The sequence below is a fragment of the Cygnus atratus genome, chromosome 17 (assembly GCF_013377495.2).
Source record: "Cygnus atratus isolate AKBS03 ecotype Queensland, Australia chromosome 17, CAtr_DNAZoo_HiC_assembly, whole genome shotgun sequence".
NCBI classification, from domain to species: Eukaryota; Metazoa; Chordata; class Aves; order Anseriformes; family Anatidae; genus Cygnus; species Cygnus atratus.
The window spans coordinates 10,437,245-10,452,311 of record NC_066378.1 but is presented as its reverse complement, the minus strand read 5'-3'; the positions used below and the strand labels follow the sequence as shown (position 1 = coordinate 10,452,311).

At 34.9% G+C, this 15,067-nt stretch overlaps 1 protein-coding gene across 2 annotated transcripts in view; it reads left to right on the top strand.

The window, feature by feature from the left end:
* GLT1D1 (glycosyltransferase 1 domain containing 1) overlaps positions 1-15,067 on the top strand; it is a 57,281-nt gene that overhangs the window by 12,953 nt on the left and 29,261 nt on the right. For both annotated transcript variants that reach the window (XM_050714168.1, XM_050714169.1), the window contains exons 4-6: positions 5,079-5,130; positions 11,236-11,272; positions 12,453-12,509. In XM_050714168.1, coding sequence (XP_050570125.1) covers positions 5,079-5,130; positions 11,236-11,272; positions 12,453-12,509 — 146 coding nt within the window. The remainder of the gene's footprint in view (positions 1-5,078; positions 5,131-11,235; positions 11,273-12,452; positions 12,510-15,067) is intronic.

Below are 15,067 nucleotides of genomic sequence, written 5' to 3'. Positions count from 1 at the left end.
TTGTCTACTGAATGTTAACTGTTTTCTAAAATAATAGAACTGTGCATGTGATGAGGATATAAAAATCTAAGGTAGGTGAAAGAAATTAGAAGAATAATAGCAAGGAGGCTTGTGATCTGACAGCATATTGCTCTGTAGAATAATCTACTTTATGGGTAGGCATTATAAAGACAGCCTTTGATGGTCAGTGTAACTGTGGACTGTAGCAACTAGATTGTGGTTTATTTAATATATTTGTAATGAATACAACTGTAGCATGCAATCAAGTTTTCATTTCTTACCAAAACTATTTTATACTTTTTATATTTCCAGATTTGAGTAGAGAAAAACACAATTAAATAGCTCCAATGATATTCATACAGTTGTCGTTTGTACAGAATTACCCTGGCCATGTAAATGACTGATGTTTGGTATTTAAATAGTGAATCTGTAGTGGTGGAGGTGTGGCTATTTAAATAGTAAATCTTTATTAGTGGTAGAGTTATGAATATTCCTATTAAATCGTATTGCAGTAATATTATTAGCCTGAACAACATTGAACCCCTTTTACAAGGCCCTGTGCCAGAAATGCTAAATGTTGCTCCATAATTAAAAAAAAAAAGTTTATTAGTAAATTCTTTTTTATGTTATGTATATTTAAATATATAAAACACTCTGTACTGGGAATAAAGCATTTTGTATGCATTAAATTCTCTCTGTACATACAGACTAAAGTGCCATCAATTTGACTGAAGAGAAATGACAACTAAAAATAGCTGGTATTTATCTTGTTGCATCACAGAATCAAACCTGTTTTCAGAGGTCTTGCACATGATGTGTTGACAGAGTGGTTGGTTGAAAAGCAGGTGACTCATGTAAAAAGGGCTTTTGTTCTTTTTTTTTTTTTTCTTGCTAATGTGATCCTTTTTCTAGCTACGTAAACAAAGAAGCAGAGATGGAGAAAAAAAATCTGTACACAATTTCTCTTAACTTTTTAGGTGATTTAAGAAGTGAGTGTTTTCAGGGTATTTTATATATCTGGAAAAAATCCAATGACATGTCAGTGTAGTCAGCAATGTAAAATCATACAATCATAGAACAATTAAGCTTGGAAAAGACCTCCAAAATCAACTGGTCCAAGCATCTGACCATGTAGTTCAGGAACTGATCAGAAATCAGAGAAAACAACTAAAAACCAAACGGTTTTTCAGCATATCTCATTGTTTCAGCATCCCCAGTAAAGAAGTTTTCTTCTGCTTGATCCAAGGGTTGATTGACTTCAACAGTGTTAGATCATTCCCATGGTGGGCCAATATGCCCTTTTCTTGTTCAAAACTATTTTCTGGATGTAAATCTTCCAGTGGAAATAATAATAATAATAATAATAATAATAATAATAATAATAATAATAAATGGCTTAATTCTTATCAAGACACATGCTAATGTTGTCATTTCATAAGCAGCCCAACTAATTGCTCACTGATGGCAGGGGATGACCTTACTGCTACCTTCATTCCTCTCCTTCTCCTTAATTCTTACCTGTGGCTGTGTGACCCACCCTTCTGTGTGCCAGGACTGGATCACTTTCTGAGCAGGTCTAACTCACTTAATAATGTAAAATTGGGATTTTTATTTTCCAGGGTAGTTTCCTACTGCTTTAATAAGAAGACAGCTTGTGTAGGGATACAGCAAGGATGTCTTTTCAGTGGCAGTTAGCTGCTACAACAGGTCATTCAGCCATATGGATCTATATTGTGTCTGAACTTCTGGTGACCTGAGTACTCTGCAGAGGCTTCACTCCAGAAGTGACCTCTAGGTAAGCAGAGAAGTCCCCGAGTGTACAAGGTATAATAAAATTTAAGCATCTGGAACGTCTTATCAAATCTAGTGGTACTGCTTATATACTTTAGCAGAGCTTAAATACATTGCTGAACAAAGCTTGCTCAGGATACTATCTCTATTCATCACAACATTTTCACTAAGACAGATAACTACAGTGGTTCAGATACAGCAGTATGGATTTTAGTTCATGTTAGCCATGAGGAAATGCATATAGTGTGTGCAATAGGCTTATATCTTGTGGTTTTATCTTTGCTAGTATCACTATATGTCCTAGCTATTATTAGATAACTTAACGCTGGCATAGATATGCTGTTCTGTCTATAGTGCCTTATAAAATGTGGTAGGTAAACAGATTTTAAAAACAGCATTTAATCATGCTCATTGAAAAATCATTAGGGCATGTTCTTATGTCTTAGAAGGACTTGCAGTTGAAAAACAACTCATGGCCCCATTTAAGACGAAGTTTATATACTTTTTAAAAAGTTATTCTTTAAACAGTTCTGAAGGAAGAGAAAAAAGTTATCTAATGTATCAGTTAAAATGAGAGCATTAAATTTCAGCACTGGAAAAAAGACAATTATATAAGAACAGTCTTTTTGTGTGTGTCCATTCTGATCCAATTCTGCATTTAAAACATGTTCTGTCAACAATATAGCTAATGTAGCTTATACAAAACTATGCTTTACTGAATGATTTTTTTGTGATAATTGGGTTAGGAACTTGAAGTATACTTTAGTGGCTAGGATTTCCTCTGATGTTTCAAAATGCATTACCACATGCTTTATGCAGTTCGTAATATTTTCTCTGCTGAAGGAAAAGTAATTCAGTTTTCTAGAAGTTATACTAAATGGATCTCTTCTCCAATATTATCACTATTCATTGCATAGTTATTAAAAGAAGCATCGATTTTTTTTTCCCTTATTGATTGCAGGGTTCTAAGCAAAAAGTACTGTGAATTGTAGATTACTTGTCCAGTACAATAAACCACCACATTCCATAAAACAAAGTATTGAACAATGTCAAGCTTTATAATGAGTGTTTCATTTTTAATCAAATTCCTCTAAATGGTGCTTGTACTCCTCTAGGGTATTTAAATCTATTGAATAGTATTTTGTAGACTTAGGAGCAATAGTTTTTTTTCTGCTCGTTAATGTGATATATTGAAAGTATAATTGCAAAATCTAGAAAGGAAGCATATGCAACTTGAGAAAACAGGCATTTGCAAAGGCTTCAATAACCTTAAAGCTGTCATATTGTATATGTAAAATGTATTGTAATACCATAGAGCAGATACTACAAAACAGATGTATGGGAATATCTGCTCACAACAAACAAAAGTAGGAGTTATAATTCAGCATTTATGTGACTTCTAATGAGTGGTTGTGACTTCATGCACTCAAATTATAACATAATATCTCCAGTGGAAAAGCAGTATTCTGGTTGTGACTTAGAAACCTGCTTCACCTCTCACCATTGAGATGTTACAGGTATGGCTCAGGATGGAAGCATTACATTAATTCTGTGAAAAAGAAACATGGAATCTTAAGTGTCATATGTGATAACCTATGTTTTATATTCAATATTTTTAAAAGAAATTAAAAAGAATTTGGCCAAGTAGACACATTGTGTCTCCTATGAAGGAGCCATTCAGTTATATTCCACAGTACTGACAGTCTTCAGAAATGGACCCAAGTATGTTTCTAGTTAACACTGAAGTTCCATTTAAGAGCAGTCAAAGCATGTGTTTGTATTTCATCCTGGTTTAAAAGTTGCGTTAAAGTTCAGGATGTTCTTAAGATCTCTTCTGAACAGGGATTCTTTATTAGATCTGACTCCATAAAAATATCTCATATGACTTCTGGGTATTATGTCAAGCTCCCAGTAGGAATTACTTGTTTATCTCGTATGTTTAGATATCAGGCTCTGTGGCTGAAGTCTCTCTATAAAGAGGCACCCAAATATGAGAACTGTACCTATCAATGCTGCTTTTAAACGGTCTCTAAAGTAACTCTTCTGTTATGGGGAATGATAGTGTACTGCATATGTTTCTCAAAGGCTAAGAAGTGGAAGTCCAGATGAGCCATGGTAAACACCCATAGGGGTAAAAGAGGAAGTAAGTCTGGGAACAGAGTTACCGTCTCCCTTCCAGCTGAAATAAAAACCTAACCATGAAGATATTTGGATACACCTTTGTTTGCTTGTTCTTTGGTAATATAATTTGTATGATTACAGAAGAGGAGGAGATGGTGTTCATATCTCAGCCAATTCTACACTTCAGTTATTTTAATTGCCTTCTGGTTACAAAGAAAGTCTTAATCAGAGAACAGTCATAATGCCCTACCCCTTAGCAGTTGCCTGCCTATTAGTATTATGGTGGGCTGGCATAACAGTCTCTGTCCAAAATGATGAATGTGGTGAGTCTCATTTCTGGATACCCAATTCTTCCTTACTTATTATAAAGGGGTATAAAGTACCTAACTCAGCACTATAAATTTCATCTCCTCTGTAGATGCCTAACATTCAGAAGTACAGAACTGAGTGTCCCAAGTCTGTTAAATTCTAGAGTTGAAGCCTAATCACTGGATCTTCTTTCTTCTTTTTCAGTTTATTTAATTCTGATTTTGTTTTCTTCTTCTTTTTTTTTTCTTTTTTAATTAAAGGATGTTCCATGAAGAATAACAGTTTTGTCTCTCACACATTTTTTTCCATCAACAGCTTTGATTACTTAGAAATAAGGAGAGAACACTGGGAAAAGGTTTATAAAATTCTGCCTGCTCACTTGAATTAAATTCAGTAGCAATGAATTGCAAGTAGTAGGACTGGGTATTGTCAAATAACAATAGTACAAAACTAAAGATTCCTTTTTATTTAGTTCTGTGGTTGTGAAGAAGGCTACTGCAACTTGCAGTGATGTAGAAACAAGGAAGGCTGTCTGCTTCTGCCGCTGTGTGTATAAATCTAGATAAACTACAGGATGTTACCATTATTTGGGTTTTCTTCTATATTTAAGAAATCATCACTTTAACTCCACAAGAGCTCCAAGTTGTAATCCATTTAAAACCTGGAGATACCATTTGTTTTACCAATGTTTTCTGGTAAAACAAATAGAAAGCCTGCTTTCTGTCTTTCCATCTATAATTATTTTTATAAGCCTCTGCTCATCTTTCTTATAAATATTTTCTTCTGAAATGCTTCTCTGTTGTTATGTTCAAACACTTTAAGTAGATGATCCCAACTATTTTTGTCCATTTAACTAGGTTTGCAGTGGCTTTCACGATGAAAATGAAGGAACTGGCAGCAACAGAGTGGGTATGTTTATGTGATGATGGTGATGATTACAGTATTAGCAACTGTGCATTCTCCTAAAATGTTTACTAAATAATGCTAGAGAATTGTAATAATCTTTATATTCTCTATTCCTGTTCTTTTCTTTCAGAGGAAGCACTTTGTACTTTGACAGGTCAGATAGATCTGGCATTTAAAAGCTGCTTAGTATTTGAAAAGAGTATACAGCAGTTTAGGAGGTGCTTCTCTGTAACATTTTAAATTAAGCATTGTTATCTCGAGCTTCTCCTGATACCATATGCATATATTGGTTTTCTGCATCATTTAATAAACTTTATGTTGACAAAATTCCACTAAACAGCTTTACTTACAATAAAGAATTTGGAAGAATAATTTGAAAATATTTGTTTTATCAACACTGGAAATTGGATGAACTTCTTTATGTGAACTGCAAAGCTAAAACTGAAGTTATGCTAAGCCCAGCAGTATGTGATGCACAGCACTACTGACTAGGCCTTGAGAGATATATAGCACATAAATAGCACAACTTTTTAAAAAGTATCTCTGCTTCCAGAAACAGATTGAAAGACATTGCTGAATGATATATGGAAAAATACTGAATACAATTATTTTTATCCAACAGTATAGTGGTCAAATACATTTGGCATTGTATTCGAAGGGGGTTATTTAGCCAGCAAAGAACTGACAGTAATAATACAAACTAAAATTCCTAGAATATATTAGTCAACTATCAATTTTCAGGTTCAACAGGATGAAAAACATTCAGTAAAATGTTTTTTAGTAGCAAATATATTATCCATGTGGAAGATATTTTATTATGGTGAATCTAGTTTAAAGGTGAGTATTATATTCATGCAGAGAAACGTCAGTACATACAGAAAAAATCAAAAGACCTTTCAAATGGGAGTTTCTTTGATAACCTCATTTAATTAGTCAAAATATTTGAGCTGCCATGCTGTTTTATTATAAAAAGTGTTTAACATAAATCCCCTTGTCTGTAAATACAAAGTCTTCATATTAACTTCGTATTAACTTAATGAATCCTGGATTGGTAGTAAGCAATGCAAAAACTCATTTGTTTCCATATAGACTTACTGACACCAGTCATATTTTGTAAGGGCCCAGAAGCTCACTGGGTGCTTGGTACTTAAATGTGCTAAATCCAAATCTTTCACTTCTGAAGGTTATTGATAGCTTTGCCATTGAGTTCAATGAGTTTGGGATCAAGCTCTTAGGGTTAATTTTCCAGTCTCTCAGCAAATATTGATCTCAGGTCTAGTTAGTTTAATTCATTCCACAGACTGTTTAAATAACGGGTAAGTGCTGTAGAAGATGAGTGCAGTTGCCTCATGCACTTCCTTGTGAGGTGAACATGCTTGCTTGGATAATGTGCTGTGCATGCAGTTAAAGTGTGAGTTCAGACAGTTTTAAGATAAAAAACTCAAGTGATTTATCCAGGGCTTACCTAATTTGACTGCTGTTGTTGAGCTTCTTAATATTCTTTTTTGATCTTGAAATATAAGGTCAGGACTTTAAGTTTTAAGGGAGAGAAAGAGTAAATGAAAAAGCATATATCATTTTTAGGAGGAGAGTAGAGTTAAATTAATGTTTTAATTTTATGTATTTATTTATTTAGCCCCTGAAATAGTAAGATAATTAAGTAATTTCAAATACGTTATCTTCATTTCCTTATTGTTTTTTGAAAATAACCCCTGATATAATAACTGATACCTAGAGGTTATATGTTTTAAAAATAGATTGTCTAACAGCAAATAGAATTCCCTTCATCTCTTGGTTTATTTCTATACATTCATTCTTTTCCCAGAAACCATGACTACAGTATTAGAATAAGTATGTTTTGGTTCTCTTTCTCTTTATTTAGTAGCTACAATTATGTCTACTGTACTGCAAGTCTACTTCAGACATTCACTGTAGTTATTGGTAGTATCTGATCCTCCTGTTGGAAAATAGACTGGATCAGCCTTTTCACCTTTCTGTGGCTGAGTTCATGGCAGACTGCCAGTGGAAAAAAATGAGACAAATCCTGGAAGTAGGCAGTGCTCAATCCTGTTTTCTGAAGAATGGAGGAAGACGATAAAGAGCTGCTGGTCATTTGAGTACAAGGAGTGCTTTTGGGCAGTGTGAGACAGCACTGCTGACCTGTGAAATAATCCACACTCCACACCAGGCAGTAGGGCTTGTTAGCTCAGCTGTTTGGTGTGTGTGTGTGAGGTTAGTTTTCCAAATAACTTGTTGCCTAAAGTCTTGTACTGGATCACAGAGAACTGCAATGAGCATCAAGGCTAGTGACAGGAAATCAGTAACTGGCTGTCAGTAAGGGGCAACATACTGGGATAAAAAGAGAAGGTCGGAACCACCCTCTGCCAGCTATTAGCTCCACTCACCTTATCTTGTGAAGTATTGGTAAGAAAAATACTTTTATTTTCTATATTTGAGGTGAGAAACTCTTAGGTTACCCTGTGTGGAGTCAGGAGTTAGACTCAATGATCCTCATGGGTCCCTTCCAACTCAGCAGATTCTATGAGTCTATGATGAACAATAAATGTAAGAAGTAGAAACTAACTGCTGGATATCTTTTCAGTTTTAATTTGCATCATAATATAATCATTAATACACCTTTGCCTAAAGAAGATCACTGAGAGGTGAAGCCTGGACAACACAACAATTTAATTTTTAATGCTTTCTTTCAGCATGAATTGATTTTTGATCTATGCACATAGAGGATGTGGTAGTTACATTATAAACATAACTTGGTTTTAATAGTTACTACAATTAACTTCATGATGGGTAAACAGGAAAGACAAAGTAAACAGAGTATAAGGAGAAGAAGCAAACTTTAACTTTGAAATCATTTTGAAATCAGCACTTACATTTTTAAGAACTTGACTTAGTTGATTTTACCTAAACACCTTTGTGCTCCTGGTTGGAGACTCATTCAGTGTTTTGGAGAAGGTTGTGGCAGACAGGGAACTGGAGGCAAGTCTGTCAAGCCCTAAACTGAAATATCACCTGCTGAGTTGTGTCTTAAATGCTGAGGTTTTGAATTCTTTTTGCAGCTGTATCTTTGTATAAAGGGTAAGAGCAAATGCCATACATTTACTTTAAAACACTGAAAAACATAAATACGTCTTTCCATATCACAGCTGACAGAATATCAACACTCTTTACATATTAACTCACCCTAATGTGAACTACATTATTCCTGTAATGTGTGCTTTATTAGTTAGACAGTCAATAATTTAAATTACAGACATGTAAGCAATAGCATTATGCTTAAGGGGTGTATCTTCCAACAACTTCTTTTCTATTACATTGGATAAATTGCCTTTAATTATGAAGTACATGATATAGCTTTTGTAATAATCTGTATTCCAAGTAAGTGCAAAATACTGTAAAAGATCCCATGCTTATGGTCAGTGTTTTATTTCAATAGTGTAAAACTGGTGCATAAGAATTACCTAAGCCAGTTTTATTAGTATTCCATTTCATTTTTCCACTCTCCCCACTACTATTTAAAATAAAGAACAAAATATAAAATTGATCTATAAAGTGTGAATACATCTGTACGCCAGGTTAAACAATGTTCCTGCTCTTTTCTGCTTGATGATCTAAACCCTGGCAGGAATATATTTACTCACCACAGAGCTATTACGGGTCTAGTAGAGCATGAAACCAAATGCTTAACTTCAGCTTATTTTTGAAACTTAGTGGTTTTGGGGAACTTAGACCACATCTTTACCCACCAAAGTCTCAGGCAGAATTATGCAGTGTGTTAGCTATAGAGGAAGGGCTGGCTTAAGCTGCCCCGTGCTCCATCTGCTTCTTTCCACATTTTCTTTGGTTGCATCTGTGTCCTAGCTCTGAATTTCAGCTCTTCCATTTGTCTTGCAAATTAAAATTTTGCAGTTGGCCTCCAACTTGCAGTGCTGTCTCCATCATTTGCAAGGCTTTTTTTAGGACTGGAGAATGCAATTTAATTTAAAGTGCTACTTATTCATAGGTAAGAGAAGGATGAAGAAATGTTAAGTAATAAAATAACCTATGAAACCATCTTTTCTTATTTTTTAAATCGTTTGAACACAGAAGTTCATATGGCTTTTGAAAGATATACTTAATCTTCTACTATAGCATAAACAGCATTAAATTTTCCCCACTTCATTTATTAATGGATTTCCTGCTTATTCATGTAGGTTTTGTGATGTAGCTAATTCACTTTGATTCTCAGAAACTGCCCTCTTCCCCTCCTGTGAACTGCTTCTTGATGATTATTCAGTTTTCTGACCTCTTTTCTGTCAATTTCTTTTTCCATTTTTCTTTTTCCAGTTCATTTTTAGTAACTAAAATGGACTGTTATGACCCAGCAGTGAACTGTAGGGGCAGTCACATAGAAATGTTGAAATGAAAAAACCAAAATCTTTGCAAGTGAAAAAAAAAAGTCAGTTCCTTGACTTCTTATTTCCTGAGCTAACTGGTTCAGGACTTGGTTGCTTTAGCACTTTGTTTCTGCGTTAATTCTCATTCCCCTAGTACAAGCTCTCTTCCTTCCTGAAGTCATTGTCCTGCAGGTGTGATTTCACAAGCTGCAGTCTGCTGCTAAGAATGGAATGGGGGTGGGAGAGGAGAAGGGAAAACTAATGTGCAGCTTGACATGATCCAACAGTATAGGTGATGCTCTACCTTGTTTAACTCTGTCTGTGTTATTCATTCCACCAGCTTTCCACATTAAGAAGCAGGGTTGCATAGCAATACTTAGCTTGAGGAATTCAGTAGTGTATCATCTGTGTATCAGCCATAAGTTCAAAAGTGGAATGGTTGGGGTGGCAGTCTGAGAGTCATTTTCCTATTTGCTCTTTAGAAAGCGCTGTGGTAGACAAATAGTCAGTGACTCATAGAGTCACAGCCTGCTAAGGGACTGGGTGTCTGTACATGATGAAACGGGCACTAAAGAGGAGTCTGGTTTTAGCCCAAAGACAGCAAAGACTGGTGCTCTAAGGAAGGTTGTTCCTTTTGGGTCACTGTGATGCTACATTAAGCAATAGCTACTAGAACTGCTTGAAAGAATGTAATTTCAAACTGAAACTTCCAAGGTAATATTGAGCAAATCTATTAGAGAATACGCGACTTGACCAATGCCTTGGTTTACTCCTATACAGGCATTGCAGCCAGCTTTTAAAAGAAATAGGAACTGTCTGAACACAAAGCTTTCGCGAATACTTTGAGCTCAGAGAAACTATGCTTTTTTTGCTAGAGGGGAAGAGTGGGTTTTTTTGTTTGTTTGCTTTTGTATTGTTTCCCCATTTGGAAAGATCTCATGGCTATTTCTGTGTTTTCATGAAAAAAAATGAGTAGCGTTCCACAAATTCATGATTGGAGTTATAGAAAGATAATGAAGTAAGAACTCAGTTATTCACATAAATAACTAGTGTAGTAGCACTTCAGGAATAACTTTGGAAATATAGCAATTACCCCTTTTACTGTATCTATTTTAAAATAATTTATTGTGCAATTCTTATGTGGGAATATTCTGCAATACCTAGTACTGGCCAATTTTCCCGTCTAGACAAGTGTCTACATATATTTGACAGCAATCTTCGAAAAGGTTAGTGGTATGTAGGGCTTGTTTCATGATGTGTTTAAACATTTTATTATGGATAAATGTAACTGTGATTCTGAGACCAGCTGTACTTTTTCTTTGAAAACCAGAGTGTTTGGGAGCTAGGGCTGTTTTGTAGTTTAAAATCTTTTTTATTCTAGGGAAGTGTTTTCTTTTTCTATGCCATAAGCAGGTTAATGATTTTGAGAAACTACTGTTAAACAAAAAAAACATGTTTCTACTAATCTGGTAATTGTGTTAATTACAAAATGGATTCATTGACACTAAAGATGTTCATAGTAAATGTAATTTTAATTCCTGACTTTGTTGCCTGTGGTCTTATTAAAATGTTCCTTTCTAATGGTCTTTTTTTTTTTTAATAGTTGAAAGAAAATCACACTGATGAGCATGTTGTTATACTAGATTTTTTTAAAAGACTGAACAGATCTTTTATGATGCACTACGAGTCACTTTTCTTCTCTTTCTCTTTAAAGCCAGATACTAGGAAGAAAATATATGTCCAAACTCAAGGTGAGAGTTTTGAAATATTAACTAAGGCATTCAATTGATTTGGATAATATATTTAGTACCTGTATGTTTATGTATCTATCTTCTTTGCCTCAGAAATGTTTTGCTGAAATGGGCCTTGGGTTTGAAGTGCTGGCTACGCTGAAGTCAAGCTCTTTGCTATTGAGTTTAATTGGGGTAGTATTCCACTCTCATAGACTAAATTTTCAACTCATTTTGTGCTTTTAAAAAAAAGTTTTTCCAGATGCCTTACAGTGGGAATCTGAAAGATAGGGTAACAAGGGGCTTTCTCCGTATGTAAGTTAGTGGCCTTTGTATTAGACCCTCACTCTGATTTCACACAAGTTGATAAATGATTACTCTGTGAAACTCCAAATTTCTTTAAGTGCTATAGGCTGAGTTCCTGGAGTAATGACACCCTGCAAGTATCTAAATCAGGGTATATTACTTAAGTGAGTAGTCTAAGGAACATTCTCCTCAGCCTTTTAGGTGTGTTTACTTAATCTACAGCTCTCAGTTTAATTTATCTAAAAGTAATTGTCTACAGATTCCAAAGGTTATTGCATTTTGTATATTTTGCTTTCAAAGAATAAAAAAAATTTTTGAAATTTATTTTGAAATTACTCAATGAGGTGTATTTAATTCATGTTTACTCTGTATTTAAGCTTCTTATGAGATAATAGATAACTAAGAGATTAAATAAATTACTAAAATCATTTCATTATTAAAATAATCTTTAAGGCAAAACAAATAATATTAAAATATATTTTTGATATTGATTTAATTTAGTTGCTTTGCCTTATGTTAATGACTTGAGTCTGAGCTGAACCGTATCTGTTTTGGAATAATAATCTCCTTCAGAAAACAGTATCTCGTATGTAGATTTTACAAGGCCAAATTTAGCATGGTGTAAAGGGGCTTATTTCTGTGGATTACTAAAGTGGTTCATACACAGTGTGATTGTGTGAAATTTTCAATTCCATTTCAATCTGATTACTATAGAAGGATTGTGCAGGCAACCTGAAATTGTTGGGAAGAGGAAAGCTTGAGGTGTGAACAGCTGTGTATAGAATTCAGTGTGCTTGAGAGAAATAGGTTTTCTTAGGGCAAGACTTTAAGATGCATAGTTCAGCCATATAGGGACCAGTCAAACAAGTTGCATTTCTCTTTTTTTTCAACACAGGAATCAAGACTACACCCAGTGAAACATTTGACTGGTATAGATTTCTGCAAAATGCAGGTATTACTCACTTTTCTGTATTTGCCATATTTACGCTTAATAGATTTCATTCTTGAAAGAATTTTAGAATGAGAAGGTTAAATGATTATGTAATAAAATGGCCTCATGATATAAAAAATTAAAAATATTAGATTCAGGTAGAACATCAATCACACACTTCTCACAGTTCAGTAAACTATTCAGACTGTCTCTAGACTGCAGGTTTGTCCAGTACTGAATTGCATCAAAAGACAAAATATTCACGGTATGGGTCAGTATCCCCTAGGAAGTTAGTTAGACCTAAGCACCAATACCTGGCCATGCTGTGCTTCACAGCTGTGTGATAGAAACTGAGGATTTCTATTGCAGAATTGCAGGTGAAGTGAAAAAGTGGTGAAGAAGGGAAAAATGTATTGATGTTTTAATATTTGGTCTTGCTCTAGTGTCTGTCTCCGTTTTCACTCATGTAACAGCATGTAAGGCAGATGACCTAATTTAGTCACCTGATCTTGGCAATACTTTAAATACTTTCATGTAGCTGCCTTTCCCCAAAAGAATTTGTATGCATTTTACAGTGGTAAAAATATTTCAGAGTTATAGTCATCAATCTGATCTCTTATAGTACAGCTCTTCCCTCTGTTACTAATGAATCCTCACTATTCAATTGCTTTATCGTATCAGTAAATGTGCACCATTCTTCAAAACGGGTGTCTAATTTTAAATTGAGCATTGTGACGTTATTTTGTTCTCAGTAAATCATGGCCCACAAGCACAGCACCACTAAGATTAATAGTTTTCTGAAGTGAAATGATTTGTCACTTGCTAGCACAGCCCTAGCATTGATTGGACCTCATGTCTAACTAATCTATGATTAAAAGTGCAGTCAACAGATCAGGGAGGGGGGAGCTCCCCCTAAGTGCATATCATCTTATCTATTAGAGGCAGTCTTTTGCCTAATGTGTACTAATGCAAAAGCGCAAAATAATTCATAAAGTACATGAAAAGCAAACTAAAATGCAACTCTAACACTTGTGCCTGTTAAATAATAGCTTGAATACTGGCATCACATTATTCAGTGGTTTGGTGTTGTTTTTCTTTTTATGACTGTTTCAACTCACAGCAGGGTTGAGGTTGCAAAGGAACCTCTGGAGATCATCAAGTCCTGCCAAAGCAGAGTCACCTAGAGCACATTGCACAGGGTTACATCCAGGCAGGTTTTGAATATCTCCAGAGAAAGAGACTCCACAGCCTGTCTGGGCAACCTCTTCCAGTACTCTGTCATCCTCACAGGAAAGAAGTGTTTTCTCATATTCAGGTGGAACTTCCGATGTTTCACTTTGTGCCCTTTGCCTCTTGTCCTGTCACAGGGCACCACTGAAAAGAATCTGGAACTCATTTATTTTATCAGTCTTGTCTCTATTTCCATCTCTGGTGGAAAGCTAAAATTTCCACTTCTCTTAATATTGCACATGGAGGCAGGTTCTTGACTGTACCTTTGCACTTATTAGAACTTCCCATTGAATTGCTTTTCTGGGGATTTGCAATTTCAAGTTGTTTGAAATATTTACAATTCTCCTAATGCGGAGCAATCAGTAGGAAAAAAAAAAGAAAACAGAAGGCAGTTTTGCTCAGAAGAATACCATTTTGATAATGCTGGCTTGCACAATGAAGTGCACTTGAAAAGATCCTTTTATGCAGATAAAGCTGTCCAATCTCATTCACTTCTTGGCATTTATGATCTTTTTTAAAACAAACAAATGAAAAACCCACACTTTTGTCATGAAGATCTATTCCATACCTAAAGGCAATTAATGATTTTTTGGGGAAATACTTCTTCAGATAATTCTTGCCTATATCTTTAGCAGTCTACTCGAATTTATATCAGGTATGGGGTTCCCAGGACTGAATGTAAAGAAACTGCACATGCCCTACAATGCAAATTACAGTGCATTTGAGCTATCCATGTTAAACATCCTTGGTGATCAGCCCCATATGTTATGGAATTATTCTTTAAAATGAATTAGGCCATTCAGAATATTTCAAGACTTATTTTATAGAACACACATCATATGGATATTCTTTGTACTGAATTCTTCAGTCACAGAAAAACTATACCATTTGCTTGATGTTAAATGTCACACTGCTATATAAATAGTCTATTTAAGTCAGGATAATGGCTTCCAAAAGAATTTAATGGCAGATTCAGTGAGTGGCATTTCTCTGTCAGAGACTTCCTACCTAGCCCCCAAAAGTGAATGGTGCTGAATCAAAAGCTAAGCAATCCCACTACATTTGAACATTCCATTTGATCATTTGTGTGGCTAACATAAATGGTAATTGCCTAATATAAGCTGAAGCAGTGCTGTGAAAAGTTTTTTTATTGTTGTTGTTATGGGTGTAATACCATCTTAATGCAAAAATCATGGAATTTGTATTTTTTCATAGTCTCAGCAGCAGACTTGAGAGTTTCAGAGGTGATATTTGCATAGTTGTCGTGTGCTAGCTGCATTATTTTCAGTGTTTGGCTGTTAAAATATTTATTGGTGAAATCTACAAAAAAAGAGGGTTTTTAAAGACAT